A 27768-nucleotide genomic window follows, 5' to 3' on the forward strand; every position below is an offset into this window, starting at 1 on the left:
AATCGAAAAAAAAAATATCTTTCTCTGTGGGTAGGTTCCTACTCCCGATTTGCGATCGCCATTTCATGTCAGCCTCTTCTTCAACTCTTTTCACGATTGTGTGAAGGTCTGTCTGTTTTTGAAGTGAATGGACCCGTGTCAATGGTAGCTAGGCAACTTTGTTTTGTTTTACAACTTTTGCTTCTGGGAGTTTGGTATTGTTTGGTTTTGATAAAAAAACTAAAAGTAAAATTGTTTACCACAAAAAATATTTAAAACGATGGATCAATTTATTTAGCTAAGATAGTTTTGTTTATCGATAAACATCTAATCTAAACATGTCTGCACCAAAGGTCAGTTTCCAATGTTTTATCTAACGAAACTCCACTTCTCAACTTATTGCAGATTTCAGCTTTATAAATAAACTCACTTATTTTTCAGCTACTATACACTATAGAGCAGCCTCATGGCTTGGGGGAGTTGTACTTCGTTTGGCAAAAGGGAGAGGGGCGGTCTCTGTTGGCTACCACCGGCACTGATGCTACTGTGGCTATCCACGACAGAACCGGAAAATTGCAGGAAAGAATAAAATTGCAAGGGTAGGTTGATAATTAATTAATAAAGTTTATATACAAAATATTCCTTACTTAAGCACTTAATAAAAAATTGTTATGCTGGATATGTTAATTATGAATGAATCTTACATCAGCAAATTTTGATCACATAAATTTTATTGTACTCTGTTTTCCTTTCAGTTTATGTGCAGGAATAGAATGGGACAATGATGGTGATATCCTAGCTGTTATAACACCAAACAGCAATTCAGTATTGCTGTGGGAATGCCATACAAACAAGCGTCTGACAATAGAGACGGGACTGCGGGAGCCACCCTCATGCATTGCCTGGGCCTACGGCGAGCCACTAATGGCTGTGGGTACACAGAAAGGGAATCTTGCATTGTATAATCATCACACTACTAAGTAAGTAATACTAACACAAGCCCTTTGTCCATTATTAGGGATAAAAGGATTGATGATGATGACTAAGTAAGTAGAGCATATAATTTTGGGGGTACATGAAAGATGCTTCTTCAAGAGTGACATACAACCTGTTCATTATAAATTCTTATACTTCCATCCTTAAACCCTGGATAATCAGAATCAGCTCCTGACACTAATCTGTCTGGCCAATCCTTTTATATTAGCTTACAATGACAAACCCTTATCTAGCTCTTGTGCTGTCAGAATCACTTTATAAAGATGAAGAAGTATACCACTTAAATAATGGCTATAGAACATGCTTACTGCCAAATGTAAGCTTCCCATAGACTGAGAAAATGGACTAATGCTCTTACAGTGTGTCATATAACAGATGCACACTGTTATACAAGTTTGTTAAAATAGTAACTACTGTTTTGCAGACGAATACCAATAATAGGGAAGCACACAAAGAAGATAACCTGCGCTGCATGGAACAAGGACAGCATACTTGTGCTGGCGTCAGAGGACAAAACGCTGTCCATCAACAATGTGGACGGGGACACGCTGCGGGTCATCACGCTGCGGGACCTGCCCAACGACCTGCAGTTCTCCGAGATGAAGACCGATGAGCGGGTGTCAGGGGAAAATACTGTAAGTTTTTAGTAAATTTTTACTAGATTATTTATATGACTATCTGGAAAATGTTTTGGCTGAATGCAATTCCTTTATTGGCATGTTGTTTTTTGCCTATATGATTTTAACTGTTTGATTTTCAAACTATCTATGTGTCGCCAAAATTGATCCAGCTAAGGCATGAAGAAAAGGCAGTCCCACTAATTTTTTCACAGCTAAATTATTCATTGTTGCTCATTTTCAGATAAGCCTAGTAGTAGGCAAGCGGACCCTCTACCTCTACAACCTTCTGAACCCCGAGAACCCGATAGAATTGGCGTTCCAACAGAGATATGGCTCCATTGTGTCATACAAGTGGTATGGAGACGGATACATACTGATCGGCTTCAGTGCCGGATACATTATTGCAATTTCCACCCATATTAAGGAGGTGAGAATGTTTTATATGTAATCCTTGACTATCTTTATATGTAGCTTGTTTTCGACAGTTTATTTGCCTGAACCGATCTCGAAAATTAACAAATGGAGGTTCTCCAAATTTAAAATACTAGGGCGATTATAAAGCTGACTATAGCCGCACCTCTTCACAAGTGCATAAAGCTGTGTAGTTAAATAAGGCCATTTGTGAAGCGACTAGAGATTGATAACACGTTATATTTGTTATTTGGTCAGGTTGGAGAAGAGCTATTTCAAGTGAAGAACCACAAGGACGCTCTGTCGGACGTGGCGGTTTGCGACGGACTGGCGGCGACGTGTGGGGATGGACAGTGAGTTATATCTTATCAATGGAGCTTTTCTTTAAAGGTTTTCCCTTGGAAATTCCAATAAAATTAGCATTTTTAAGTGTACTGCTGATGTAAGCTGTGTTATTATACTAGCACTCTTACATCATCCCTATGCTAATGCTAAGGAGTTGGTCACAGTTTCAATTGCTTTCTGTGTATCGGGAATAAATGCAAAATGTTTGTTTCTCAGACTGAAGTTGATATCTCTGTGGAACAACGGCGAGGTGTCGGGCTCAGTGGCGCCCCCCGGCGGCGCCGAGCGCTGCGGGTTCAGGTTAGTTCTGAAATAAAACATTAATGAAATACTAGCGAAAATGATTAAACCATTTATTTTATATTTAAAAATATTTTGATTAAAAAGACACTACAAGATTGTTTGCCGTTTAAGCTAAGTAGAAATGAATGCAGTATACGTAAGTTTATAAAGTTGAATCGAAAGCAGCCAGCAGTCTTTAGGGTCCCCTTAGTCAAAATTAACAGTCGATGCCAGAGGCAGGTGTCGGTCTTCTCGCTACTCGTCTGCGCTACGACTATTCTATCCATTCGGCCACAAGTATTCAAACACCAAATGTCCTAATTTTCAACAAATCTTGTATATTTTAACAATTTGTTATACCTAATATCTCTCTACTTGTTAACTGTCCTTATATTCCAGCACCGACGGCCGCCTACTAGCCACGGCGGGGCGCGCCTACCTCTCCGCTTACGTCACAGCCCTCCCCGCGCTATACGGCGTGTACGGCACTCGCGCCGTCACTCTGACGTCACTGACGGAGGCCACGGTGCACCAGTGTATAGGGGTGCCGGATGGGGCGCAGGATATTGTGCATGGTGAGTGATGTTACATGACTATAGGTATATTATAGGGAGTATAGTATTAAGTCACTACTTACTTACTACCAACTGGACGAATACCCTACAATTCTCAAGACTCTTAGGTATGTTATACATAATTTTATACATAATTACTTACAAATCTACCTCTCTCCAGATTATCAGGCATGTGGAGACGCGATAATAAATACACAACTATTGGTGTCCAATGAGCCTTTATTTAAATGATTTCGTAGCTTTTATAGCCTTGGGCAAGGTGCCACACTACAGACACCTTACTTAATCTAACCGTCCAATTCCAGCGGAGCCCACGGCCCTAGCCTCCTACACCCTGCCAGTAGAGCCCACGGCGCTGGCTCTAGGCTCCACCCACGTCTGCGCGGCGGCGGGCGCGCTGGCCTGGTTCCTGCGGCTATCTGCTATCCGAGACACTATTTTAACTCTGCAATTAATCAATTTGATACCTTATTTAACAAAATACTTAGATACTGTTAATACGGGATACAAGTAAGCCACAAGGCTGCTTAGATCGCACTGATATCGCCGTTTATTCCCATGATTTGAATGTATCGCAGTACACATAATACTTACATACCCATCATAAATCAATCTCCCTCTTCCAGCGGAGCCCACGGCTCTAGCTTCCTACACCCTCCCAGTAGAGCCCACCGCGCTGGCTCTAGGCTCCACGCACATCTGCGCGGCGGCGGGCGCGCTGGCCTGGTTCATGCGGCTATCTGCTAACTGAGCCACAATATTAACTTACCAACCACAATATTAACTTACCAATGAATCAATCGGATACCTTATTTAAAAAATACTTTGGTTAAATATAGGGACACAAGTATGACAAGGCTGCTTAGATCTGACGTTTATTCCCTTGATTTGAATGTATCTTGATCGCAGTATACATAATACTCATATACCCATCAGGTACATTAATCAATCTTCCTTATCCAGCTCAAAAAGTTGGAAAGATGCTCAAGGAGTTTCTTTCGCCATTTCTTTCCTCTTTAATGACGGGGCCTTGGGAAATGGTGGTAGAGTCTTATTATGACCTCTGACAAGTAAGTGTAAAATTCTACGTCAAAATAAACGATATTTAATTTCATATCATTCCAGCGGAGCCCACGGCTCTAGCCTCCTACACCCTACCAGTAGAGCCGACCGCGCTGGCTCTAGGCTCTACACATGTCTGCGCGGCGGCGGGCGCGCTGGCCTGGTTCCTGCGGCTATCTGCTAACCGAGACACTATTTTAACTCTTTTTTAATCAATCCGATACCTTGTTTAAATAAATACTTAGGTACTGTTAATACGGGATACAAGTAAAACAAAATGCTGCTTAGATAAGCGTTTATTCTCATGATTTGCATGTTTATTTATCGCAGTACACATAATACTCATATACCCATCAGGTACATTAATTAATCTTCCTTATCCAGCTCAAAAAGTTGGAAAGATGCTCGAGGAGTTTCTTTCGCCATTTCTTTCCTCTTTAATTTATTTATTTATTTATTTTATTTATTTATTAACAAACACATATTGGTACATATAATTAACAGTATACAACACCACATAAGCCTTCAAAGGTTTGTGTGTGATGCGATTTTAATCTACCATACAAGTTATTTTTAAGTAATGATTAACGTAGTCATACAATATAAGTAGGTATAAGCCATATAAGCAAAAATATTCTAGCACATTAACATACGATCACAAAAAAAAAATACAGCGAGCGAGACCGTGCCGGCCGGCAGATAACACTATTCATTTCTTCATAGCTCTTGATAGAATAGTAATAAGAGTGGTTTTTAATTACACTTGCAGGACGGGCGATCACACTAAAGAAACTACCGACATTGTAATGACGGGGCCTTTGTGAAATGATTGTAGAGTCATATTATGACTATTGTAAAATTCTACGTAAAATAAACGATATTTCATTTCACATCATTCCAGCGGAGCCCACGGCTCTAGCCTCCTACACTCTGCCAGTAGAGCCCACCGCGCTGGCTCTAGGCTCTACCCATGTCTGCGCGGCGGCGGGTGCTCTGGCCTGGTTCCTGCGGCTGGGCGGCGGCGGCGGCGCCACGAGGCGGTACCCGGGAGTGGTTACTAGTCTAGTGGCTAATGAGTATGTGGCTGCGCTGTTTGATGGCCGGGTTCTGTTGCACGAGGTAAATATAATATGTATTTATTCACAAAAAGGTATGATACAGACCAATAGATCATAATATTCCATCCACACAGGATTCGTAAAAATGTAAAAACTAGGAGTGGGTCGTCTCTGTATTTTTCGATAACGAGTGTCGTCTCGTGTTTCTGTGTCGAAAACCTGTTTCCGAAGCAGTGTCGTGTAGCACTGGTTTGATGACTGGCTAGCTTTGTTCGTCTATTTTTTTTTTTCTTTATATGGCTGGCGCCAAGCGGGCGCAGAGCGCGGGTAAACACAAAACCAAAGTGGTCACTGTGGTGTGAATTTTATTTTTAATAACTGACATAAAAGAGTTGTTGTAATTTTACCTACTATACTATTAGATAATAAATATTTACACCCTGTACACATAAATATAGGTAACTCAATACAATGATAAGTGTTGAGCAAATTAAAGTACGCGAGTCCAAGTCCAATACAAACACAGTCCAGATAGTTCTACATTGCTCAAATAACTCGACAATGCTTTGACAATGATAACACGTTGATCAAAACCAATGTTAATAACACTTTTCCCCGCAATATCTAATTTTGTTTGCTGCCGCAGAAAAAAAGCAAAACCGCCATTACAGAGAGTGGCTTCGTTCACCCATCTTGTCGCTGCGTTCAGTTGCGTGACGTCACTTCCGTCTCCGCTCGCCGTAGATTGCGTTCCGAAATCGATAAATGCTGCCAGCCGAAATCTCGGAATAATGACAGCCGTGCTTTTTGGTAGGAATAAATTTTTGCCAACATAAGACAGTAGGTGATATTCCCTCTTAGCGTAGATAACACTAACTAATTAATCATAATGTTCAATTCTGAATTATAATAATATGCAGATTTATGCATTCGCGCAATACGCACCAAACATTTTTTATGTAATGACGCTTGACAACAAACAATCATAAGTAAAAAACCTCAAAATTCATTCACCCACATAAACACAAAACATATAAATTATTATTATTCCAAAACGCAGCTCAAGTGCAACTAATCCTTAACTATTTAACAATAAATATCATTTCCGGCTTCCGCATCCTCACGCGCATCACGAAATAATATGCATTTTTTTCTCTAGCAAAAGCCTTATTTTGTCATTGCATTACCGTCTTTATTGCATTAACATAAAGTTCAAGAGAATTTGAAATAGATAAGTTTGTTTGTGTGCGTGCAATGCAAGCACAACGCGACTAGGATAACCATTTAGAAATTTGGAAAGTCCTGGCAAAAAGCCGGACATTTGAATGAACCATTATTAGTTAGGTACGGTAACGCTAAGTTTGATTATTTTGAAACTAATTTTGTTTCGAAGATACAATTTTAGGTTTGTAGTTTGTTTGCTATATAATATTTATTTTATTGTTTGACCGTATACGATGATTTCTAAAGAAGATTTTGAATCTGTCTAAGTTTTTAGATGAATGAGAAGACGATAAAATTTTTAGACTTGTTTGATATTTAAGCCAAAAAATCTAGGAATCCGAATAAATCTGGACGAATGGTAACCCTACACGCGACGCGAGATGAGACACGAGGCGGGTTGTTTAATAACATGGCATTAACATCTTTATTGTGATTAAGGTAAAGGTCAAATTCATATGATGATATGAATATTTTCGAAAGGCCGAAAGGTACTTCGTCTTGAAAATGAAGTTTGATTTTAATGTTATGAGCATAAAGTTCATATTAGGATACGAAATGTAGGGCATTATCTCGTGAACGTGAACAGGTGCCAGTGTAGTCGTCTTGTTATCAAACCAGTGCCAGATTTTTGCAATTCAATATCCGTCTTTATCTTTATAGAGATAAAGTTTATATTTGAATGATGCGTTACACCGGTCTTCCGGCACTGGTTATTGTTTCATGCAATTTCCATCTTTATTGATACAAGATAAAGTTCATATTTATTTTCTATGATTGCGAACAAGTGCCAGTGTCGTCGTCTGAACCATATTGTAGTGTTAGACTGTTTAGTGCTTTAACGTTACCGTCGCGCGTTGCGTCGCCAGTGCCAGCCGTCTCGCGTCGCGCCGTCTCATGGCGCACCGTCTCTTACTTGGCACGGGTTGAATGACGAGACTTCTTTTACCGGAATCGGAAAACGGTGCATCCGTTCCAGGCAGTGAAACGGTATTTTGAAACGGTGCGTCTTTGGAACGCTCACTCCTAGTAAAAACCGGCCAAGTGCGAGTCGGGCTCGCGCACAAAGGGTTCCGTAGCTTAAATCAACCTATCTCAAAAACTATAAGAGATACTTTGATCAAACCAAAAATCGTTGAAAGAGTTAATTAGCATGCATCACCTCTATTTTTTTTAGAATTTTATACCCCGTAGTTATAAAAATAGAGGGGGGGGGACATACTTTTTACGACTTTGAGAGCTGATATCTCAAAAACCGTTCACTTTAAGAAAAATGTTTTTTAGAAAACTTTATATCATTTTAAAAGACCTTTCCATTGATACCCCACACGGGTATGTACATCGAAAAAAAAAATTTCATCCCTCAGTTACATGTATGGGGGGCCCCACCCCCAATTCTTTTTTTTACTATTTAGTGTCATATTTTTGTAGCGGTTCATACAACACATATTCCCATCAAATTTCATCACTGTAGTACTTATAGTTTCCGAGTAAATCGGCTGTGACAGACGGACAGACGGACAGACGGACATGACGAAACTATAAGGGTTCCGTTTTTGCCATTTTGGCTACGGAACCCTAAAAAGGTATAAAATTGTGACTATCTGCTATGTTTTATTTCTGAACGAATGATAACAATGGATTGTGTCAATGCCAGGCGTGACATTTTCATTGCTCGTGGGTGTATCATTTAGGGCAAAATTTTCAAAGTTACCTGTTGAAAAATTTGGATGCCGTCGCGTCTGAATGTTTGTATTAGACAGTGACAGGAACAATTTTATTCCTTACATAACATTTACTCACCATATAAAAATCAGCCTCTACTTGTTTAAATAAATCAGCTGTCCTATATCCATATTACAGGCTTGTTGTCCTTGTTTGTCCAGATAGAGCACACATAGTAAATTGACCATGTTTGTCCAGATAGAGCACACGGACACATCACGGCCGGAGCGGGCCCAGCTGTTTCCCGAACCACACATGCAGGGAGCCAACATCGTCGCCGCGCACCTCACTGCCGACTTCTTCATATTCGCTACTGATGTGAGTTGTGTTGAGGTTTATATTATTATATCTTGATGTTCGCTAAAGAGTTGGCATTGTTAGCCGAAACAGGGATCCAGTGATCAAACTGAACAATCATCTTGAAAGTCATTATTTATCTAAAAAGTCACGTGACTGATAAACATAGGCTATATTGTATATTTTTTTCATGTTTTCATTCCTATGACAAAAGAATTTCAGTATTACAAGTTGTGAGACCAAGGGCGTACCCAGGATTTCAGCTAGGGGGGGGGGCTGCTCATACCTGTTTCATTTTGCGCACAGTAGGTAACACGTTTTTTATTGGTAGGAACATTTACGTTTAATTTATTTTCTAGCCCTTTCGAACCTGAGTGCTTTTGTACATTTTTTTTGCATTAACGTTAAACTTATTTTGCCGCTTCGAACCGAAACGCATCATTTGTGCATCTTGTTGTTAATGCCTATAAATAGTGGTTGATATTTGAAGTCAGTTTGCCTGTGACAGGCGACGAAAATGCCGGCGTACATTGATCGTGACACCGGGCGAGTTAAGAAATTAATGTAATTTTGCAGTTTTAGCTAATTTTCTTTACATATTTTATGCTACAATGTTATATTACATTCTTATCGTTGTTGTAAGCATAGTAATGTGTGCAAAACACAATTATTCTATGATAATATTTGTTCGACAAAACAGCTACGCACAAATGTGCGGTTCAGGTTCAAAATGAAATACCACGGCTCTCAGGATAATCGAGTTATCGATCAATATCCCTCTATATACCTTACTGGGTAACACATCATTCTACGAGCATTTTTGCTCTAGCGAAACACCACTCAAGCTAGCCAAGCAAAAGGTGGGAGATCCTGTTCCTCTTCAGTGTTCTGGACACCAAAATAAAGGCAAGCCAGAGATGAGGAACAGGGGTCCTCCCTCTGAAATCTGATGTCCCTAAAGCCCAACAGCTGGCCAGAAGCTACCCTGCCCCTTTATGATTATCATTACTATTATTTTCGATATACCGGAGGAGCGGTGGTAGCTCAGTGAGGAGCGAAGGTAGCTCAGTCGGGTAAGCGCCCGCTGCTCACGCCAGAGATGCGGGTGCGAATCCCGGCGCTGACATGTACCAAAGAGTTATTTGAATTTAAGTACAATGCATACCATCGCTCTTACGGTGAAGGAAAACATCGTAAGGAAACCTGCATATCTAGATTTAGCACATCTAGGTATGTGAACCCACCAACCCGCAGTGGACCAGCGTGGTGGGAAATGGTACAATCCAAGCTTAGGAAGGCAGTTTAGACCTTGGGGATGTGCACAACAAAAGTTCCACTCGAGAGAGCCAGGTGCAGGTACTTAGAACAGAATAAGTAATGATAGAGACTGAAACTGAAGATTTGAGCTAATAATGTTTTATTTTTATATTTCACCCCTTAAAGTTCTCATTTATGTGATGGAAGTCAAAACTATATCATTAGAATTTAAAAAAAGTCAAAAAGCTAAGTTTTCTAAATTATATTTTTGTTTTTATGATATAGTTGCAATGAGCTTTTCAGCTGCCCCCCCCTGCCCCTACCTGGCTACGCCCATGTGTGAGACCCCATTTATTTCGGCTTATACCTATTTTCGTAGGACCAAGCGTGTTTGTGACTGAAATCTAAATGATATGTCGTTGGGATTATTACGTCCGAAAATCACCGTTCTAATATTTATATATAACTTATATTTATATTGTAATCATAGTATTAATAATACTGATAAAATGCTTAATCCTTTATTCCAGCACGGCCACATAGAATACTTCTCTCTCGACGAGTGGCGTTCAGCGACCCGCTACAAACACTCGAGCAACATCACCTCCCTGCACTGCGACATCGGAGGGACTCGCGCCTTCTTCACCGACGACAAACACCGGGCTTATATCTACAGCCCCGCGTATGACGAGATATGTCCCGTGGACAATGTGCCTGCGCATTTCAAGTTAGTGTCTGTTTAGGGCACTATATCCTATTCCACGGGGAAAGACATCTGACAAAACTCTTATTACATTCGAATATGGTTAGTTTTTTTCAAATGTCTTTACCCGTTGAATGGGATATAGGATGTTTTAACAGCATGCGGATTTCATTACGCACGCGGGATGGCACGCCATTTTCCCGCGTCTCGCAAGCAAATCCGCATGCTATTAAAAACAGCTTTAGGGAGAGGTTATAAAGTCACAATAACATGTTTCTTAAAACGCTAGAGTGCAATATGACAAAGGACATCCTGTTGGAACAAAAGTATCAAGACTCAACCGATCAATACTTCAACCACGATAGCACTGACTTTGAATCAAGCTTCCATGACATCATGTATGACCTGTACGTCCAGCGCACCGTGGGCAGTCAGAGATTGATAGACAACTGACAGAGATTGATTGACTGGACAATCCTTTCACCACGCACCTTCATCTAGCTCTAGTCATTGTCTTTTGTCATCGTTTCGTAGATATTAATAACATCTTATGTTACCTCCACAGAGGAGTAATCTGGGACATATGCCTATCCGAGCGCAACGTGCTAGCCATCTACACGGACACATCCATCCACACGTACCACTACTCACCGCACGGCGTGAGTGGCCCGCGCGTGGCCGCCGTGGCCGCCACGCCGCTGCCCGCCGCGCACGCGCCGCTCATACTGTCCGCTGGCACTGTTTACTGCGGGAGTAACTCCGGGTGAGTAAATAACCTAACCAACGTCTATAAAACACAAAACGGACATATTCAACACTAAAAGTAGCATAACTTTTAAACGGCTAATTTCTACGAAACATGGCTAAGAACACAGTCAACACTAAAAGAGTCATAACTTTTGAATGGCTGAACCAAATTTGATAAAATATAGATAAGAACACGCGGAGAAACATTACCTATGACCCAAAAAACAAAAACGGAAATCGGTCTGGCCGTTTGCTCGCTACGTTACCACAAACACATGCCACTACTCGCCACACGGCGTGCGCGGGCCGCGCGTGGCCGCCGTGGCCGCCACGCCGCTGCCCGCCGCGCACGCGCCGCTCATACTGTCCGCTGGGACTGTGTACTGTGGGAGTAATGCTGGGTGAGTTTTGTAATGTAACCAACGTTAAAACATTCGACATTCAACACTTTTGAACGGCTAATTTCTATGAAACATGGCTAAGAACACAGTCAACACTAAAAGAGTCATAACTTTTGAATGGCTGAACCGATTTTGATGAAATGAAAATCGGTTCAGCCGTTTGGGAGCTACGCTACCATAGACAAATACACAGAAACGCTCCTTTTTTCCGTCGTGGGCTAAAAACGACACTACTCGCCGCACGGCTAAAGAACACTTGAGGGAACATTACCTTTGAAACTAAATAACCAGAACGAAAATCGGTTCAGCCGTTTGCGAGCTACGCTAGCACAAACACATACACAGACACACAGACACGTGCCACTACTCGCCACACGCCGTGGCCGCCACGCCGCTGCCCGCCGCGCACGCGCCGCTCATACTGTCCGCTGGCACTGTGTACTGTGGGAGTAGTGCTGGGTGAGTTGGATAACATAAGAAACGTTTAAAACCGCCGACATTCAACACTAAAAGCCGCATAATTTTTGAATGGCTGAACAAATTTTCATAAAACATGGCTAAGGCGGACCCTAACCTACAATAAAATTGTGCAATATATTTATTGTGCAATAAGATTTGAATCCCAATGACGTTTGCGAAATCTTCAATATTAACCCTAGACGATGAATATTACTGCAAAACTTTCAATATTGCGCAATATAATTGATCGTCTAATAGGGGCCGCTTAAGGACACGCAGAGAAACATTAGCTACGACCCTAAAAAACAAAACGGAAATCGGTTCAGCCGTTAGGGAGCTACGCTATCATAGAGAAATACACAGGCACGTCAAACTTAAAGCAACCCTCTTTTTCCGTCGTGGGCTGATACCGACAGCCGGCACTGAGTAGGTACTGTGGCAGTAGCGGCGAGTGAGTTGTAGGCAGAGTAAAACTAAATTTTTAAATCAACAACAGTCTCATACCGCCGAACGTATCATGTGTGAGTATCATGACTTCCGCAGCAACAAAGTATCAGCAGCGACTATGTATCATGACATCGGCAGCGACTAGGTATCATGACACCAACAGCGACTAGGTATCATGACATCGGTAGTTACTAGGTATCATGACATCGGTAGCTACTAGGTATCATGACATCGGTCGTTACTAGGTATCATGACATCGCCAGCAACTAGGTATCAGGACATCAGCAGCGACTAGGTATCATGACATCAGTAGCAACTAGGTATCATGACATTGGCAGCGACTAGGTATCATGACATCTTCTATTAGCTTACTCTGCGATTTCTCACGCGTTAAATTCTATATACATATTAAGCATGCATATTACCTTATTTTCAGCATAACAAAATTGGCCCTAGAATCACACAACACGGCTGGTTTGGCCGATGCCGACCCCGACAAGCGAACAGCCAATCAGAAGAAACACATTGAGAAGTTACTGCTACTCTGTCGTTTCCACGAAGCGCGTCTATTCTGTGACGCGTTGGAGGACGAGGAAATGTGGCGGAAACTGGGCGAGGCGGCCATAATGCAGCTGCAGCATGAGTTTGGTGAGCCAATGACAGCGTGGGGTGAGATTGTTTGGTCCAATCGTGGCAGTTTAAGATTTTGTGGAATGGGAATGGGAACATAAAAGGAATGTTGTGATAGATTCATCTGTTTCATCTGTGATTTATGAATCCCATAGTCACATCCTATTATGAACTTTAAATATAAAGCTAAAGAAACAATGAAAATTGTGGTCTTTCCATACCATTTGTAGTGACTGAGACCGACTAGGGAATATTGACAGACCTACGAACAGAGCATGACAGCATTAGTCCGTACGCCATTTTCACATTGTTTGCTTATCTGCGGGCGCCCTATAAAAATACACTTCTTTTGCTCGTTTCGTTTCATTTATAAATTGTATTTCGTTCCAGCCGTAAGTGTGTACACTAAACTGAACGACGTGGCCATGGTGTGGGCGCTAGAGGACGCGGCCGACATCGAAGACATGCCTACACTGTGGTTAGTTGCTATATGTTTTTTTATTTATTTAATCATCAACATTTGTCCTAACGTCATTTATAGCTTAAGTTGTATGGCCGCCTTTTTAGCAAATTGGTTGTTGACGACGTGAGGTTGTAGCAGATGAGGTGTTGTCTACTAGTATATGTATTTTTATGAGATTCATTGGCAGCCAGCCGACGTACCGATCCATAGAAACCAGTGATATTGCTACACTTGACGACTATATAAATTTAGGGCCTTACCATCATAGACACAGATGTTATAGTATGGCCGTTGAGAGAATGCATTTTTGCCATTCGTAATCCCATACATATTAGGTGAATGCAAAAGAAAACCAACTTTATTTACCAGACATAAGCGAACGTCAAAAACGCATTCTATCAACGGCCGAAGTATAAACGCTGTTAGTTGGCTGCCAAACCCCTTATAAATCAATCCTGTGTCATACCTTTATTTAAACACCCATTAAACAAGGTTTCAATTTATTGATAGTACACTGATCATAGAACAACGCGGACTCGGGTGTACCCTCGGGAAGCGTCATAGCGATCTTTCTTGATACAAAAAAGTCTGCCAATTTTTGCGGGGGGAAATTTTACCGTTTACCTTGATTATGTCCCATTTGACAAGCCATTATGAGTTTTAATTCCCAGCAATAAGGGTTACGTGAAGTGACATTTAATAATGAACACAGTGTTTTCATTTATCTTGCCAATGGATGTAACAATTATCGATAAGTGTTATCGATGAATTCGAGAACATGGGTTGGAAAAACTAATTTTAAATTAGATAAATTATGAATGATTATTAAACGAAGCCTTTATTTAAATAACTTATCCTTAAAACGAATACTTAAGTAAAAAATGCTACGCACATATACCTAGTAGTTTTTTGGTACTACATTTGTACTCACGTGATAGGTCGCAAGCCGTATCGCTGTTTTTGATGAGTACAATGCAAGTGGTATGTGGAATGTAAGTGGGCAACCCGACTGTCAGATGTTTTCAAGCTGCCCTGCCGAAGTAGCAACCGGGACCCACGGCTTATTTTGAAGATGAAAAAAAACGAAGGGAAAATACTAGAAGAAAAGACTTACCAATAAAGTTTGTTCCAAAATTTACAGTCATTAAACATTCGGCCTCATATCAGTCCCAGGTCGTTTTCAACAAATTGCCACTCTATTTAAAAATACTTATTAGCCATAGCAGCTTCAAAACGAAACTAAGGGATTTTTTGTTGAAGGGGTGCTTCTATAGTCTAGATGAATATCTTAAGTGACTGCCTACCTACATAAGAAACTTAATAATTTTTGTACCTACCTACTTACATCTATTTTGAATTGAAATGATATTATAATTATTTAAATTGGTAATTTCGACAAATTGTATTAAGTATAATTATTATTTTAATGACTTTTTCAAATTATATTAATCATAAAAAGTTGATTGCATATTGTAAAGTATAGGTTGGATACCACAAAACTTTATTAAATTGTGTAACTACCTAGGTTAAGTTAGTTTTAAAAAATTCAAACACAATGTATATTGTTTATGAATAAATAACTATGAACTATGAACTTAACGTGCCGTCCATCCGAAGCACGGAAGCGACCAGAAAAGACAACCATTTGAAATCGGTCACCCATCCAATAGCTGAACGTACCATTTGTTGCTTAACCACAGCCATCACTGTAGCCAACTCGACTACGGACGCTTCCCAACTACTTATGTCCTTTTGTCGATAAATACATATTATCTGCATACCGGTACATCACTATTGCATTTTTTTGACATTGGTTGCTAGGTAACGGCTAATAACAATAAACCATGACCGAAGGCAATCAAATCTGTGAACAAATCCGGAAATCTGAATATTCTATGAAATAAAGCCGTCATTTTAGTATGTTAACAAATCATTTTCTATGAAACGAACGCTTTGCCAACTAGATTGAGTCTAGTGAAAATTTTGACTGCAACTAGTTTTTATAAATCGGTGGGCCTTTCTGGCCTACCCCCGCGGCAGAGGGGAACGTCTGCCTATTTCGTCTCCAGACCATTCATACTCAATGACACTGATAGGTGTTTAGCGCTGTCAAACGCCTACAAAATCTGTCAAATTTTACGTTTTAAACACTTGTCAAACACTGTTTAAAGTTTTTTGTGGTAGTACAGTTAATATTTATACCCTTATTCTCCACCCCTCCCCAGCGCAATGCTAAGCGCGTGCCTCGGCCTAGGCGACGCAGCGTCCCGCTGGGCGGCGACACGGCCGGCGGCGGCGCTACAACTGGCGCTCGCGCGCGGGCGCTGGCTCGACGCCGCGCAGCTCGCCGCCGCCGCCGCGCCCGAGCGCGCCCGCAGACTGCAGTACACGCATGCCGCCCATTTGGAGCTTACGTGAGTTTTGTAACATGGTTTGCAATCGGTTTGGTTAGCCACAGTTGACCATATAACTAGTAGAAGCGCCAGGTTAATCTAAAATTATCAAGGTCTGTAATATGAACTGATAGAACTTTAGGACACAGTGCTGTTTTGGAGGATAGATACGCGATATAGCAATAGAAAGTGGCTTATATACTCCCTTTGGCCGTCTACAGCTCCAGAGTTTCTATGGAGAAATCTCAGAAGAATGTTGGATTTTTCACCTCCGTAGTTTTGTCACCTGCATAGCCCGTATTCCACACAAAGTAAAATTTTATTGCCGGCGCTATTAGTTTAATCCCCTTATTTGAACATTACAGAGCTGACTACCACGAGGCACTAGCCAAGTACGAGAAAAGCCTCATGCCGGAAGACCCAGAAGACCCTCAAGTAAAGGCGCACAACGACAACTGTGAAGCTGGGATCGCCAGGATGTCCATACGATGCGGCGACGCCATGAGAGGAATCACCTTAGCCATGAAACATTCCACCAACAAGACCCTACTCAAAGACTGCGCGGAATTACTAGAAGAGGAGAAACAATACAGCCACGCGGCGACGTTGTACGACCACGCAGGCAACACAGAAAAAGCCGCGTCGCTTTACATCAAACTAAAGTCTTGGCTGAAAGTGGAAGCGTTGCTTCCCAAGATTAATTCACCAAGTATACACTTGCAGTACGCTAAAGCGAAAGAAGCGGAGGGCAGATACGCGGATGCGATGAAGTCTTACTTAAAAGCTCAAGATTACGAAGCGGCTATCAGACTTAACTTGGAGAAGTTGGACGATATAGATGAAGCGGTCACTTTGGTGCAGGAAACGAAATCCGTGCAAGGAGCTAAGATGGTTGCCAACTATTTCCAGAACAGCGACGATCCAACGTCCGCCATCAAGTTCCTAGTCATGTCTTTGTGTTACGATGACGCTTTTCAGCTAGCGCGAAAGATAGGGAAGCTGCAGTTGTTTGGTGAGATTTTGATTCAGACGTCGCAAGCGCGGCCAGAAGACTTTCGCAGTTTGGCGTTGCATTTTGAAGGGGAGAAGAATCATTTATTGGCCGGCAAGTTCTTCTTCCATGCGGGGGAGTATTCTAAAGCGATGGGTCACTTGTTGAAGGCGGGCGCGGCGGAGGAGGATGACAACGAGGCGATCAGCGTCGCCATCGACGCCGCCGCCGCCAGTGATGACGAAAGGTTGACTAGACGGTGAGTTGTATACTTGTATATTTTTAATCGTTATTGTCATTATATCCATGACCGGGAACAGAGGTCAGTTTATAAGGAGGTCTTTGCCCAGCAGTAAGACACTAACTAAACAGATTATTAAAAAAATGCTTCCTTGTGTAATTGTGTTATTTTCCTCAGAATAAAAACTTCATCAGTAAACGATTGTGGCCTATAGAAATTATTCCTCAGTTAGCTGGATCTCTGTTCAACTTTCTAGGGTGCACCATTCGTATATGTTATTCAGTAGTTTTACTCTTGCACACCAGCTAACGACTCTAATCTTGTCTGTCTGCAATATTCCAGCCTGATAGAATACCTGCTGGGAGAGACCGACGGGGCGCCGCGGGAGCCGCGCCACCTGTTCCGCCTGTACATGGCCAAGAAGCAGTACGCGGAGGCCGCCAAGACTGCCGTGAGTATAGATTGGTTTGTTTGATGAGGATAGACACACAGTAGGTAGAGTAGGTACTTAATATTAAATCAGCTTCCGAAACCAGATCCGAAACTTTTACGGAAACTAGAGTAATTCCCTATGACTACTAACTATGTACCTATACTTTAAAAACCAGTATTATTATTATGAGGTTGTGTCGTATTACTCAGGGGAACATTATAGCTTTTTGTTCAATTTATGTTAATAATAAATTGTATTTATTTATATTATTATTAAATTTTCAGGTGATCATAGCGCGTTCGGAGTGCGCCGCGGGGCGCTACCGCGAGGCGCGCGACGTGTTACGCGCCGCCAGCGTGAGCATGCGGCCCGCGCCGCGCGACGTGGCCGCGTGCCTCGCCGCGCTGCACTGCTACATACTGGTGAGTGCCGCCCCGTGAGCATGCGGCCCGCGCCGCGCGACGTGGCCGCGTCCCTCGCCGCAACGCACTGCTACATAGTGGTGAGTGCCGCCCCGTGAGCATGCGGCCCGCGCCGCGCGACGTGGCCGCGTCCCTCGCCGCAACGCACTGCTACATACTGGTGAGTGCCGCCCCGTGAGCATGCGGCCCGCGCCGCGCGACGTGGCCGCGTCCCTCGCCGCAACGCACTGCTACATACTGGTGAGTGCCGCCCCGTGAGCATGCGGCCCGCGCCGCGCGACGTGGCCGCGTCCCTCGCCGCAACGCACTGCTACATACTGGCGAGTGCCGCCCCGTGAGCATGCGGCCCGCGCCGCGCGACGTGGCCGCGTCCCTCGCCGCAACGCACTGCTACATACTGGTGAGTGCCGCCCCGTGAGCATGCGGCCCGCGCCGCGCGACGTGGCCGCGTCCCTCGCCGCAACGCACTGCTACATACTGGTGAGTGCCGCCCCGTGAGCATGCGGCCAACGCACTGCTACATACTGGTGAGTGCCGCCCCGTGAGCATGCGGCCCGCGCCGCGCGACGTGGCCGCGTCCCTCGCCGCAACGCACTGCTACATACTGGTGAGTGCCGCCCCGTGAGCATGCGGCCCGCGCCGCGCGACGTGGCCGCGTCCCTCGCCGCGCTGCACTGCTACATACTGGTGAGTGCCGCCCCGTGAGCATGCGGCCCGCGCCGCGCGACGTGGCCGCGTCCCTCGCCGCAACGCACTGCTACATACTGGTGAGTGCCGCCCCGTGAGCATGCGGCCCGCGCCGCGCGACGTGGCCGCGTCCCTCGCCGCAACGCACTGCTACATACTGGTGAGTGCCGCCCCGTGAGCATGCGGCCCGCGCCGCGCGACGTGGCCGCGTCCCTCGCCGCAACGCACTGCTACATACTGGTGAGTGGGTGCTGCAAGCTGATAGTGGCAGAAAAACCGTGTCTATCCAAAGAAGGTAGTTAGTCAGGTCGGTCGACGTCAAATTTGTGTTCTTCCGGTCAAGGTTTCGTATCGTGACATCCAAGATCCTAAGTATGATGACATGGACAACTAGTATCATGACATTCGCAGCATCAGGTATCATGACATCGACAACTAAAGTCGTTTGCAATAGAATCCAACAATCATGTAAACAAACCAAATTGTCACGATTACTCCGTAATCACATACATTTGACGATCAATTATGAACATAGTCTGATTTCAACGAACGCACCATTGTTTTCACATTATCTTCAACACGATTTAACTTCACACGACAACGACACGGCAAACGATGACACAGTGGTTCCATTTATAATTACCGTCACCGGCGACACTTCTGATAGTGATGATGAAGAAGACGAAGATTTAAATTTGTTTTAATAAACACTGACCCTGACTACTGAGCCGATGGTTCGATTCCCGGCTGGGGCAGATATTTGTTTAAACACAGATATTTGTTTTCGGGTCTTGGATGTGCCCTTAAAATGGCAATAGGCCCGCCCCCTATTACATTGGGACTAACATAACACTCTGGCGAAAAGTGGGTGCAGCAATGCACCTCTGCCTACCCCGCAAGGGAGTACATTAGTACAAGGCGTGAGTGCGTTTTTTTTTTTTTAATATATAATCAGTTTTATTTTATAGTCTATGGCTTATATATTTAATCTAATTAGAACACTATGACATCACTATGGGCATAAACAATACGCTGTCAATGTCAGTCCGCCATATTTGTTTACATGATTGTTGGATTCTATTGCAAACGACTTTAGTATCATGACATTCAGAGCATCAGGTATCATGACATCGACAATAGTATCATAACGGTATCATGATGGTATAATGACATCTGCGACATATTTTTTTAATTTAAATTAATTACTGCACAAAATTAATTGATTGAAGGCAAACTTAATACACGTAGCATTCTCTACAAGTTAACCTTTGGTGATGTAAATAAAAAGTTATTGGTAGTGCATAAGGCTTAGAGGCCTTAGACTGCCTTAGAGGATAGAAGATTGTTTATATCGCGAAACTGAAATACTTACTGTACTACCACAAAAAACTTTAAACACTGTTTAACAAGTTATTAAAACGAAATTTGACAGATTTTAAGGGCGTTTGACAGCGCTAAACACGTGTTAAATACTAAGTTTTGTGGTTGGGCCCTTTTTTTATTAAGTTTGTGTATGTCTGTGGTTCCAGGTCCGTTCGCACGTGCGGCGCGCGCGGCACGAGCTGGCCGCGGAGCTGCTCTCGCGTCTTGCCGAGGATATACACTTCTTCCCCACGCTGCAACGTTAGTACACATCATTTTTACAAAAAAACCCTTGGGAATACCGGGATAAAAAGTAGCCTATGTGTTAATCCAGGGTGTCGTGAATAAGTAACAAACATACAGACATAAATACACACATACTCACGAATTTTCCCATTTATAGTATGTATTAGTAGGATAGGGTGACCGTTATTTGCGATGACACGACGAGATGCACCAATGGGCCTCACCCTTAACTTACGTTACGTTATATTTGTAGCATTTCTGTGTATGATAACTACGCGTATCTCGAAGCGTATTCTGTCATTATAGTCCAGTCAAGGAATGAGGTGTAGAGTGCGTGAGCAGGTAACTAAGCGATTCCTTCAGAAACTTGTTCAGGGGGCTTAGGTTGTTAACATACCAAAAGTCCTGACTCCTAGGTGATGAGCGGGGGGAAGGAGGGGGGGATAAAGGTACGAATTTTTGGTTTTTAGCTTATATCTCGAAAACGGTGCATCGGAGAGAAATATTTTCAACTAATGAAATGGAGCTCTTAAAATTATCTAAAACTTTTATATCATATGTTTTTTTCTAATTCCTAACCGTTTTCGAGCTATTACCCTCGGAAAAAGTTGAAATTTACAAGAAAAATTCATTCATGTCATAACATTCATAAACATTGCATCATATTGTCTAAACCTATTCATAAACGAATAAAATGAAGAGGAAAGAAGTTGTAGATTTTTAAATTTCCTTTTAGAATATACACTCGCGAGCAACCAAATCGACTCAAGCCTTCACGGCGCACATATACATTGATTTTCCTAAAACGATAAATGGTAAATATAAAAGTGATATGTCATTCGAAAGCTGAAGAATTAGGCTTTCAATTAAGATCAATACCATAAAAAAAAACTAAGCGCAGATTTAATGACGCATTTTAATTGCCCGTCAGTGTTAATTACCTCATTAGGAATCCACGCCTTGCGCTACCTGATCCCGCTATAAAACCTTTCCACATCCGGTGTACCTTATCAGTCGCTTGTTGCAAGTTGACCGGTACACATCTCGTTGCATTGTATTCCTTGTTTTCGCAAACCCATGGATACCACACCAGAAGAAGCTGCTCAAGTTGTTGCCTTGCTGCAACAAGGGTTAAGTCAGCGAGCAGTCGCTGCCCAGCTCCACTTGAGCCAGTCTGCTGTATCCCGAGTATACAGACGGTTCCAAGAGACTGGTGCCTTCAATCGAAGACCAAGAACGGGCCGCCACCGCTGCACTTCAGAGAGAGACGACCGCTTCATTGTCTCAACCTCGCTGCGCAATCGACACCTTACGGGCGTTGATGTGCAGCAAGAACTGAGACGTGTACGACAAGTGGCTGTCAGCGAGTGGACAGTGAGAAGACGCTTGAAGGAAGCCAACTTGACACCAAAAAGACCTGCATCAGGCCCCAAATTGACTGCAGGCCACCGACAAGCGCGTCTTCAGTTTGCTCGAGAGCATCTCGATTGGAGCATTGCGCAATGGCGGTCGGTCCTGTTTACTGATGAGTGCAGAGTGTGTCTGCATGGCAGTGACAGGAGAGGCCGGGTCTACCGGCGTCCGGGGGAACGATTTGCCCAATGTTGTTTCGCTGAAACAGTAGCATATGGCGGCGGTTCCTGCATGATGTGGGCTGGTATTTCTCTAGAGGGAAAAACCGCACTTGTTTTCGTGCCTGGAGGCGGCCGAGGAGGCGGGTTAACAGCTGATCGGTACATCACCGACATTCTACTCGGTCATGTTGTGCCCTATGCAGAATTTGTCGGTGAAGACTTCGTGCTAATGCACGACAATGCCCGCTGCCACACGGCACGAGTCAGTCGGCAGTTTCTGAGAGAGAAGGAATTGCGCACGATGGACTGGCCTGCGCTCAGTCCTGACCTGAATCCCATCGAACACTTATGGGACGAGCTCAAAAGAAGAGTTCGGGCCAGGAATCCAGTCCCTGCAAGCGTGGACGAGCTGAAGACAGCTTTATTAGAGGAGTGGGACGGCATTCCTCAGGAAACTGTCAAAAAGTTGATAAGGTCTATGAGAAACAGGCTGCAGGCTGTAATTAGGGCAAGAGGGGGCAATACAAAGTATTGATTTAAATAAATAAATTTTTATCTTAACATTTTTTGTTTAATTTGTATAATACGATACCCATACCCTTTTTTCCTAAATTCCCGTTTTTCCTACAATTGCGTTCAGACATCATTTATTTCAAAAATGATGAATGGATTTCAATAATAATGATATCAAATTAAAGCTGACATCTTAAGCTTTTAAATGACATATCATTTTTATTATTTCTATTCATAATTTTACTTGTATTAATGTATGTTTGCGCCGTCAAGGCTTGAGTCGATTTGGTTGCTCGCGAGTGTATATGCATATGCTGGTCAATTTCTAACCCGCCTAAAGTTACAGCTATTTTAAACTTGCATTTTGGTAAATTCACTGACATAACTCACCGAGTTAGTAAGCTTAAGAGTAAGTAAAATAGCTGTAACTTTAGGTGGGTTGGACATTAACCAGCATATCTATATATATTCTAAAAGGTAATTTAAAAATCTACAACTTCTTTTCTATACATTTTTTTCATTTATGAATAGGTTTAGACAATATGAAGCAATGTTTATGAATGATTTGGCATGAATAAATTTTTCTTGTAAATTTCAACTTTTTCCGAGGGTATAGCTCGAAAACGGTTAGGAATTAGAAAAAATCCTATGAAATTAAAGTTTTAGATAATTTTAAGAGCTCCATTTCATTAGTTGAAAATATTTCTCTCCGATGCACCGTTTTCGAGATATAAGCTAAAAACCAAAAATTCGTACCTTTATCCCCCCCTCCTTCCCCCCGCTCATCACCTAGGAGTCAGGACTTTTGGTATGTTAACAACCTAAGCCCCCTGAACAAGTTTCTGAAGGAATCGCTTAGTTACCTGCTCACGCACTCTACACCTCATTTTGAGTCATTTATTGACTGGACTATTAGTAGATTCAGGAGTGAGTTGAAAATTAGGTCTTGAACCAGCCAATGAATACAAGACTACCTCCTTTCCTCTCCAACCCCGCCGTCACCTTTTAGTAATGAGTTTTGATTTTGACAATGAAGTTTGCGTTGGGTGCTCGAAAACTAAATTATATAATAACTGAAATTAAAAATTGAGAGATATTTCCTTACTATTTTTCACATAAATACAAAGCATCCAGAGCATTGTTATCTGTGTATTTGTCCAAATCTAATCTTCCCTTCCTCTAAATTCCAGACCAAGTGTCAATCCTGACGTCAGCGGTGATCGAGTGCAACCGCGCGGGGCTGCGGCGCGAGGCGCAGCGCTGGGCGCGCGCGCTCATGCAGCCGCAATACCGACCACATGTAATTATTTTTATGTAATTAATCCTAACTAATATTTTAAATGCGAAAGTAACTGTCTGTCTGTCTGTCTGTTACTCTTTCACGCCAAAACTACTGAACGGATTTGAATGAAATTTGGTACACATATGGTCTAGACCCTGAGAAAGAACATAGGCTACTTTTTATCCCGGAATACCTACGGGAAAACTTTTTAAGGCGAAGCGAAGCTCGCGGGAACAGCTAGTGTAAAAATAAGAGGTAACTCACATAAGCGGGTGAATACACTCGCGAGCAACCAAATCGACTCAAGCCTTGACGGCGCAAACATACATTAATACAAGTAAAATTATGAATAGAAATAATAAAAATGATATGTCATTTAAAAGCTTAAGATGTCAGCTTTAATTTGATATCATTATTATTGAAATCCATTCATCATTTTTGAAATAAATGATGTCTGAACGCAATTGTAGGAAAAACGGGAATTTAGGAAAAAAGGGTATGGGTATCGTATTATACAAATTAAACAAAAAATGTTAAGATAAAAATTTATTTATTTAAATCAATACTTTGTATTGCCCCCTCTTGCCCTAATTACAGCCTGCAGCCTGTTTCTCATAGACCTTATCAACTTTTTGACAGTTTCCTGAGGAATGCCGTCCCACTCCTCTAATAAAGCTGTCTTCAGCTCGTCCACGCTTGCAGGGACTGGATTCCTGGCCCGAACTCTTCTTTTGAGCTCGTCCCATAAGTGTTCGATGGGATTCAGGTCAGGACTGAGCGCAGGCCAGTCCATCGTGCGCAATTCCTTCTCTCTCAGAAACTGCCGACTGACTCGTGCCGTGTGGCAGCGGGCATTGTCGTGCATTAGCACGAAGTCTTCACCGACAAATTCTGCATAGGGCACAACATGACCGAGTAGAATGTCGGTGATGTACCGATCAGCTGTTAACCCGCCTCCTCGGCCGCCTCCAGGCACGAAAACAAGTGCGGTTTTTCCCTCTAGAGAAATACCAGCCCACATCATGCAGGAACCGCCGCCATATGCTACTGTTTCAGCGAAACAACATTGGGCAAATCGTTCCCCCGGACGCCGGTAGACCCGGCCTCTCCTGTCACTGCCATGCAGACACACTCTGCACTCATCAGTAAACAGGACCGACCGCCATTGCGCAATGCTCCAATCGAGATGCTCTCGAGCAAACTGAAGACGCGCTTGTCGGTGGCCTGCAGTCAATTTGGGGCCTGATGCAGGTCTTTTTGGTGTCAAGTTGGCTTCCTTCAAGCGTCTTCTCACTGTCCACTCGCTGACAGCCACTTGTCGTACACGTCTCAGTTCTTGCTGCACATCAACGCCCGTAAGGTGTCGATTGCGCAGCGAGGTTGAGACAATGAAGCGGTCGTCTCTCTCTGAAGTGCAGCGGTGGCGGCCCGTTCTTGGTCTTCGATTGAAGGCACCAGTCTCTTGGAACCGTCTGTATACTCGGGATACAGCAGACTGGCTCAAGTGGAGCTGGGCAGCGACTGCTCGCTGACTTAACCCTTGTTGCAGCAAGGCAACAACTTGAGCAGCTTCTTCTGGTGTGGTATCCATGGGTTTGCGAAAACAAGGAATACAATGCAACGAGATGTGTACCGGTCAACTTGCAACAAGCGACTGATAAGGTACACCGGATGTGGAAAGGTTTTATAGCGGGATCAGGTAGCGCAAGGCGTGGATTCCTAATGAGGTAATTAACACTGACGGGCAATTAAAATGCGTCATTAAATCTGCGCTTAGTTTTTTTTTATGGTATTGATCTTAATTGAAAGCCTAATTCTTCAGCTTTCGAATGACATATCACTTTTATATTTACCATTTATCGTTTTAGGAAAATCAATGTATATGTGCGCCGTGAAGGCTTGAGTCGATTTGGTTGCTCGCGAGTGTAGATAGGAGCCGCTTCGAATGATTTAAGTATCACTTATTTCTTATATGCTTATGGTGCATCCTAAACCGACTTCTAATTCCTTTCAACATGGTGACAAATCGCCTTAGTACCGACACTCTTAGGCGAAGAAAAACTTTACTTACATCGAGTTGTAGTACGCAGTCCGCTGGACTGTGGCACTCTCATAGTTGCAATCCATCTTATTTTCACTAACAAACTCTCAATGCTCCCGCAGATCGACCCTAAATACGTGAAGAAGATCGAGTACGTGGTCCGTCACGGGGCGGGCGGCGCGGCGCCGGCGCGGGACGCCCCCTGCCCGCGCTGCGCCGCGCCCACCCCCGTCGCCGCGCTCACTTGCGGGAACTGCCAGCAGATGCTGCCCTTCTGTGTGGCTACGGTAATCACCATCATCATTAGCCCTCAGCCCGTAGTCGTTCACTGCTAGACATATGCATAGGAGTCCCACAACACTCGGTCTTCGGCCTTCCTGATCCTGCTACTACCGGCTACCCACCTAAGGTCGTCAGTCCAGTTGGTTTAGTAATTGTTAGTAATTATTGGTAGTAATTGTTGGTTTAGTAATGCATGCCCGCGCTGCGCCGCGCCCGCCCCCGTCGCCGTGCTGACTTGCGGGAATTGCCAGCAGATGCTGCCCTTCTGTGTGGCTACGGTTAGTATAGCTTGGCTTGACTAGAGTCGCTGTGACTGTGTGCCGCCGGATATAAAATGGCGAGCGTAACATAGAACGCCGTCTGGCCCGCTGGACCGACCATGTTAGATAGGTAGCTGGTAACGGCTGTTTGGGGAAGGTCAAGGATAGAGTGTTGTGGAGCTCTTTGGGAGAGGTGAGATGTACTGCGCTTGAGACGTATGTTGTTTAGAGATAGTATTACAAATATTTATGGAATGCATCGTACTACGTCACATGCTACAGAGGCCTACGTCCAGCAGTGGACGATTTGATGAATAATTTCCTACCCATATATACCAACATAGAGGTTCACAATTCATAAACTTCAAAGACGACATGTTCTTATTTTCATTAGAAAAATGGGTGATGAATTAGTGACACATAATAATTCTTCACATTATTCCTTTGGCAGGGCCTGCACATAGTGAAGGAGGACCTGACTGCGTGTCCCGAGTGCGACTTCCCGGCGATCATGACCGAGTTCACAGAGTGAGTCACCCCTTCTACTTCTACCCCCTGAGTGCCGCCCCTGCAACAAGTGATAGTCAGGGAAAAGAAGGAATTTAAAGTTTTCATTGGCAGTTTAGACGTAGGGGATATGCATAAAGGTTCCATTCGACAGAGCCAGGTACAGGTACTTACACCCCCTCAAAGAATATAACAGAATATAATAGAAGATATCACATTGCTAAATGAACATGTTTGTGCCTTATCGTTACCTTTTTAACGGTAAAGTAAGCTCGGGATCACAATAACATCAACCGAATCAATATCGGAGCATCATACACATATGTTAAAATCTTATGAATGAATACTAAAAGTAAATGAATTATTTTCAGACTCCTGAAAGAAGACGGCAAGTGTCCAATGTGCGGAGAGAATGTCGACTACCGAAGGTTGGTCAAGATCGACGACGCCACGCCATATCTAGACGTTAACCCAAGTGAATAGAGTCCACAATGCTGTACCTGATGATGTGTTTATCAACGATATGTGATTATATCCGTCCTTAGTTTAGTGTACATTATAAAGATAATTTTAATCTAAGACCGTATGTATGTATTTTATAATTTATGAAGTATTAGATAAAATTGATGCATTTATTAGTTAGATAAGATTCACGTGTTTTGCAACATAGAACTCAAGTATTATGTTGGATAAGACATCGATTACAAGGAAATCATAATCAAATAATTGTTTTTCTAAACAAACATTTCAACTAATAAAAGCTGGTTCAAAGATGAGATAAAAAGGTTCAAGGGTTTTGAGGCTGAGTGGGAAATTTAGTCGTCAACGCTCTGTAGTTTCTGTGTCTCTTGGTCTG

The 27768-nt window shown here is 43.1% G+C and overlaps 1 protein-coding gene across 1 annotated transcript; it reads left to right on the forward strand.

The window, feature by feature from the left end:
• The first annotated feature begins 136 nt into the window (after positions 1 to 136).
• Positions 137 to 27680, forward strand: LOC105397310 (WD repeat-containing protein 19). Its single transcript, XM_048625078.1, has 24 exons — positions 137 to 332; positions 421 to 578; positions 735 to 959; positions 1400 to 1610; positions 1837 to 2022; positions 2265 to 2359; positions 2568 to 2651; positions 3033 to 3208; positions 5172 to 5389; positions 8473 to 8592; positions 10359 to 10555; positions 11097 to 11294; positions 12566 to 12568; positions 13022 to 13233; positions 13606 to 13693; positions 15904 to 16092; positions 16437 to 17321; positions 17646 to 17754; positions 18021 to 18158; positions 20375 to 20468; positions 23731 to 23840; positions 25986 to 26150; positions 26857 to 26933; positions 27284 to 27680. Exons 1-24 carry the CDS (start codon positions 318 to 320, stop codon positions 27393 to 27395), a joined length of 4065 nt encoding a protein of 1354 aa, XP_048481035.1. The 5' UTR covers positions 137 to 317; the 3' UTR covers positions 27396 to 27680.
• Positions 27681 to 27768: the final 88 nt, after the last annotated feature.

This window comes from Plutella xylostella, chromosome 13, assembly GCF_932276165.1.
Source record: "Plutella xylostella chromosome 13, ilPluXylo3.1, whole genome shotgun sequence".
NCBI classification, from domain to species: Eukaryota; Metazoa; Arthropoda; class Insecta; order Lepidoptera; family Plutellidae; genus Plutella; species Plutella xylostella.

Bases quoted from the DNA above. Each gene is read 5' to 3' on its own strand.
- LOC105397310 (XM_048625078.1), top strand. The intron at 3,209-5,171 runs GTGAGTGATGTT...ACATCATTCCAG, and splicing joins GGCGCAGGATATTGTGCATG to CGGAGCCCACGGCTCTAGCC. The intron at 20,469-23,730 runs GTTAGTACACAT...TCTAAATTCCAG, and splicing joins CTTCTTCCCCACGCTGCAAC to ACCAAGTGTCAATCCTGACG.